Raw genomic sequence first — 6,024 nt, 5'->3', positions numbered from 1 at the left:
TTGACAAGTATGAGTATTCTGGAACACTTAATTGTGCTCATGAGGAATCTGTACCTGGACCAAGAGGCAGTTGTTCAAACAGAACATGGAAACACTGAATTGTTTAAAATTAAGAAAGATGTGCAACAAAGTTGTATTCTTTCACCAAATTTTTTCAACCTGTATGCTGAGCAAATCATCTGAGAAGCTGGGTTATATGAAGAAAAATGTGGCATCTCAGGATTGGAGGAAGATTCATTAACAACCTGCGATATGCAGATGATACAACCTTGCTTGCTGAAAGTGAAGAGGGCCTGAAACATTTACTGATGAAGATCAAATGGCACAGCCTTCAGTCTGGATTACATCTCAATGTAAAGAAAACAAAAATCCTCACCACTGGACCAATAAACAATACTCTTATCAACAGAGAAAAGATTGAAGTTGCCAAGGACTTCATTCTTCTTGGGTTAAATATCAGCACTCATGGAAGCAGCAGTCAAGAGATAAGACGACGTATTGCATTAGGCAAATCTGTTGCACAAGACCTTTTGAAAGTGTTGAAGAGCAAAGATGTCAGCTTGATGACTAAGGTGTGCCTAACCCAAGCCATGGTGTTTTCCATAATCTCATATGCATGTGAAAGCTGGACAGTAAATAAGGAAGATCATAGAAGAATTGATTCTTTTGAGTTATGGTTTTGGAGGAGACTATTGAAAGTGTCATGGGCTGCCAAAAAACCCAGCAGATTGTGTTGGAAGAAGTGCAGCCAGAGTGCTCCTTGGAGGCCAAGATAGCCAAACTTTTTCTCTCATACTTTGGACATATTGTCAGTAGGGACCAGTCACTGGAGAAGGATATCATGTTTGATAATGTGGAGGGTCAGAGAAAAAGAGGAAGACCCCCCCAATGAGATGGATTGGCCAAGTGGCAGCATCAATGGACTCAAGTGTGGCAACAGTAGTGAAGTTTGCCCATGATCGGGCGTTGTTTCATTCTGCTGTGGATAAGGTCGCTATGAGTCGGTACCAATTCGATGGCACCTAACAACAACAACAAAGTTAGAATGAGATGGGTTCTCTGCCTGTCATTAGGTGCCATCAGTTCTGTTCCAACTCATAGTAATTCTATGCACAACAGAATGAAGCACTCCCTGGTTCTGCGCCATCCTCACTATTGTTGTTACGCTTGAGTCCATTGCTGCTGCCATTGTGTCAGTCCATCTTACTGGGGTGGGGGGAGTCTCCCTCTTTTTTGCTATCCATTTTACCAAACATAGTGTCATTTTCCAGGGACTGTTCCTTCCTGACAATGTGTCCAAAGTAGGAGGGACAAAGTCTCATCAACCTCACTTCTAAGGAGCATTCTGTGTGTATCTATTTGAAGACAGATTTGTTTGTTCTTCTGAGACTGATGGTATTCTGCTTACAAATTGCCAATTCCCTTGAGTCTTTCCCAGTTGCACTGTCAAGACTCCTCTCTCCTCAGTCAAGATCCATGGTTCTCAGCAATGACTGCACAGTAGAAACACCGAGGAGTTTCAAAAATTCTAGTATCCCAATCCTACTTTTAGAGATTCTGGTTACTGAGCATCCCCCTTAAAGAGTCCTGGTGTGGCACTGCAGTTAATGTGCTGGACCACAAGGTCAATTTGAACCACAAGGTTAGTGGTATAGGCTCATCAGCCACTCCTCGGAAACCCTATATATGACCCCTATTGGTAGGAACCATCTCATGGCACTTTAACAGTGCAGCAGCCACAGCAGACCCAGGTGTCCCTGTGTGGTGAGACAATTCTGCAAGACCTACTTTGTTGGCTGTGTGTTCCTGGCAGTTGCCAACTATTAGAAAAAGATCATAGAGGAAATAAAACTTTGGAAGGGAACAAATAAAGTAGGGGAAATATGGATAATGTAAATTGATAATGCATGTGATCTAATAATCTAAGATATAATGAACAGGCAAAAAGTTTTAGGATTCGCTTGACTTTCACCTACCCTTTGATTTTCAGGTATTTACATTGTTGACAGGCGGTTCCGTTCCCCAGATGATTCTTGCAACCAGCTAACTCAGTTTCTCTATGGATTTTGTAAACAGTCACGCCGCCAAAGAATTATCCAGAGAAACAGAACTGAGAGACTCTCAGATCTTTTGGACTGGAGATACTTAGGCAGAGTAAGCAAGTTTCTTATAATCATAGAGGACTGCTTTCTAAATTCCATTGGAATATAAAATGCTGATTCTAGCAATAGTCTGTAACGTCTACCGAGTATTAAAAAAAAATGTTGATTTCTCAGTGATGTTTGCATGCATTTCTTTATTTGATTTGAGTTTGCAAAATTCTAAACCTTCACATTTACTTTGAGTCCACAATTGTATGGCCATTATCATCTAGTAATTATTTTACTAGTTATTTTGTCATTAAAGCTTAACTTGATATGCATGAATGTTTATTGAAAACAAGCAAAGTTCCTACTTTGTTCCACTCCAGACAGACAATGTGATCTTATTACAGTAAGGGATAAGAATAATACTGTTTTCAAAATGATAAGGACAGGAAATGTCTCATTACAATAAATCTATAACACCCAGACATTCATATATCTTAGCATTGGATGATTTAATAAAAAATAAACAGACTTTGCCATCATATAGTATTTCTACTTACATACTGCTATACTATCCTGACCAAATGACAAATGTTTCCATTTGTTGAGGATCTATATGCATGAATGCTAGTATTCATTACAATAGTGAATGATTCATTATTTTCTTCATCCGCAATGAAAGCTGAAAGATAAGGCTCTTAGAAATTATGTTTTCTTATTTAAGGTCAGAAGCAGGATTTAAATCCAGGGTGTTGGACTATTGAAGACTCATCTTTTTCTATAGAATGAAACCAATGTTTTCTGTTGCTTAGTGTTCAATGCCAAGTTCAGTATGGCCAGTATGACTCCTTCTCCAACTTCTGTAATGTTTCTTGGCTTATTAACTTAAAAGTAATAAAAATGTAAACTATCATTGCTTATTGATTCTCAAACTTATTGATAGGTCCTGCTACCTTAAATTTTTTTTTTTTAATTTCATAAATAGAAGAATAGGTTTATATACTAGCCGGCATATTGATATGGCTAATTTATTTTTTTAACCTGCAAATTGACTTTCTGTCACAGTATTACCAGCATGCCAGACACCTGACACTGAGCAGAGCTTTTCCAGATAAATTTCATATGGAACCAACATCACCACCAACGGTAAGCATTTTAGGCAAAGTTTGTTTTGAAACCTAAACTTATTCATGATCATTTCTAACAATACTTTTGAATTCTAGAGTAGTTAAAAACACAAGCTATTATAATTCTTCATAGTTGCATCAAAGCAGAGTTGAGGAGTTTATAGCTCTGTATGTGGTGGTGGGATGAGTAGATTGTCATGGAACTGACATTGTTGGAGCAGTACCTCTTTACTTGTTGGTATAAATTCTCCCTTCCTTAGTGCTTGGAACTGCTCCATTAGATGTGCATTGTTTGGGGCATTGCTCAAAAGTAAACTGGACTGCCTTACCCCACAACTATTGAGACTATTCCAACTCATAGCAATCCTGTAGCACTTTCTAGGAAGCCTCCCCCTCTACCCCCCACCCCCCATACAGGGTCACTATGAGTCAGAACCAAATCGATGGCACTTAACAACAACTGTGGGTTTCCAAGGCTATAAAACTTCACAGGAGCAGAAAGCCTCATCTTCCTCCCACAGTTGGAGGATTTGAACTGCCAGCCTTGTAGGTAACAATCCAGTGCTACTGCCAATGAAATGTTTAAACATAGGGTGATCACTTGGCAAAAGTAATGTAAAGCCCCAGAGGAGGAATTGAACACAATATGAGTCCCATGTGTCACATTTTGCTGTGTCCACTGGGGGCAGGGGTATCTTGTAAGGTTCAAGTTGTTGTTGTTGTTAAGTGCCATCAAGTCAGTTTCTACTCATAGCGACCCAGTAAAGAGTTTCCAAGGAGCAGATGGTGAGTTTGAACCAAGTACATTGTGCTTCAAACTGACCTTGCAATACTGTTCTTATCCTACAGTGCCACACCAGCACTCCAAGGTTCAAATAGATGTTTATATTTAGGAGTCCTAGTGTGGTGCTGTGGGTTAATGCGCTGGACTGCCAAATTGGTTTGAATCTCAAGGTTGGCGGTTCAAGCTCACCAGTTGCTCCTCAGAAACACTGTACAGGGTCTCTATGGGTCGGAATCTACTCAACGGTACTTAACATTTGTCATCTGATTCACTTAGACGGCTATAAGACAGGAAATGCAAGCAAGGCAGTCAGCATCAGGCATTCTCTTCTGAGAAAGGAATCCTTGTGGCAGTCTATATAGCAAGGTTGGCAGTTCAAATCCACCAGCCACTCCTCGGAAGAAAGCTGATGTTATCTACTCCTTTAAAGATTTACAGTCCGGAAACCCTATATAGGGTCACTATGACATGCAGATTTGTGAAGTGTTCCATATTTTAGAGTCCTGATATGGCACTGTAGGATAAGCACTGAACTGCTAAACCCAGAAGTACACTCCTTGGAAACCCTATGCTGAGTCACTATGAGTCAGAATCAACTTAATGGCATTTAACAACAGCAACAAGCCTCAATTATTCATCTGTAAAATGGAAAGTACAAAGTTACCAGAGTGTTGTTACAAAGATTAAATAGGATGACAATTTTATATAATACCAAGCACATATTGTTATTGATGTTAAGTGCCATTGAGTTGGTTTTGGCCCATAGAGACTCTATATAGGGTTTCTGAGGAGCAGGTGGTGAGCTTGAATCACTGACCTTGTGGTTCAAACCGACCTACTTAGGTCGAGGGCTTATCCTACAACGCCACACCGGGACTCCTGGCACATATTAATACTTGGTTAAGAATAACTGTATGTTTAATTAATCTCTCTTTGGTGGTACCTGAATCAAAACAAATAAAAATTAATGGCACCTGAACATACCACAATAGATATCCAGTTCTATCTTTTATTAATGACCATGCACAACATTTACTTCATTGAAAAACCAGAAGTCATTATCATGTGTGTGCCTTGTTTGTGTCTTTGGCAGACAGATGGATTTAAATACCCCAGGCCTTCCTCAGTACCACCTTCTCCTTCATGGTCTCAGGCCTCCAGTCCTCAGAGCAGTGATGTGGACGATGATGAAGACGAGAGATACAATGAGGAAGAGGAAGCTGAAAGGGATCGGCTAAATATCAAGTCACCATTTTCTCTGAGTCATGTTCCTCGTGGCAAGAAAAAGCTGCATATTGAATACAAGATCTGAATTCCTCACTTGCTGAACAATGCTCATTTTTAAATAACATAATAAGTGATTAAATTTATGAAAATGTCATAAATTTCATCTTCTAAGTTTTACAATGGAATTTATTTTTTTGTCTAAAAAGTGGAGGAGACTGAAAATGAATGGCATTTTGAATCTTAAAATCCTAGTTATTTTCCTTAGCTTCCCTTCTCTAGTAAATTTAGACATGTAAGGAGTTTTAATTAAAGAAGACTGACATTGTTCATTGCTAATAATATTCTTTAATAATTTTTTCAAGCAGTAAAATTCTTCTACTATTGTTTGTTTATCATCATTGTGATCATTTGCCTTGTAAATTCTACAACTTTACCAAACAAACCTGTTTTCCTTCAGAAGGATCCCGTCTTAGACATGAATGCCAACTACCTGCATTTATGAAATAACAGATTGGCAGTTCAAATTCACTGAGATGCTCTGTGAGAGAAAGAACTGTTTCTATAAAGATTATAGCTAAGGAAATCCTCTGGAATATTTCTAATCAGTCACATGAGGTCATTATGAGTTGAAAGTGACTTGATGATGTCCAAGAGTAGCACAAGGATTTTAATGGACTTCTCTGGGTGGTGCTAATGAGTGAGTATTTGGTTAAATACTAACCAAAAGGCTGACACTTTGAAGCCTTCCAGAACTGCTCTAAAGACCAAAACCCAGAAGAGTTGTGGGATGACATCAAGA

The 6,024-nt window shown here is 39.0% G+C and overlaps 1 protein-coding gene across 1 annotated transcript in view; it reads left to right on the top strand.

The window, feature by feature from the left end:
- The window catches only part of GYS2 (glycogen synthase 2 (liver)), a 60,005-nt gene extending 54,519 nt beyond the window's left edge, over positions 1-5,486 (top strand). Inside the window, exons 14-16 of the mRNA XM_006866933.1 lie at positions 1,991-2,154; positions 3,153-3,233; positions 5,092-5,486. Coding sequence (XP_006866995.1) covers positions 1,991-2,154; positions 3,153-3,233; positions 5,092-5,310 — 464 coding nt within the window. The 3' untranslated portion in view covers positions 5,311-5,486. The remainder of the gene's footprint in view (positions 1-1,990; positions 2,155-3,152; positions 3,234-5,091) is intronic.
- The last annotated feature ends 538 nt before the right edge of the window (positions 5,487-6,024 follow it).

The sequence above is a fragment of the Chrysochloris asiatica genome, unplaced genomic scaffold (assembly GCF_000296735.1).
Source record: "Chrysochloris asiatica unplaced genomic scaffold, ChrAsi1.0 scaffold00098, whole genome shotgun sequence".
In the NCBI taxonomy this organism is placed as follows: Eukaryota; Metazoa; Chordata; class Mammalia; order Afrosoricida; family Chrysochloridae; genus Chrysochloris; species Chrysochloris asiatica.
Note: the sequence above shows the minus strand (reverse complement) of the source record. Positions and strands in the feature narration are given on the sequence as shown.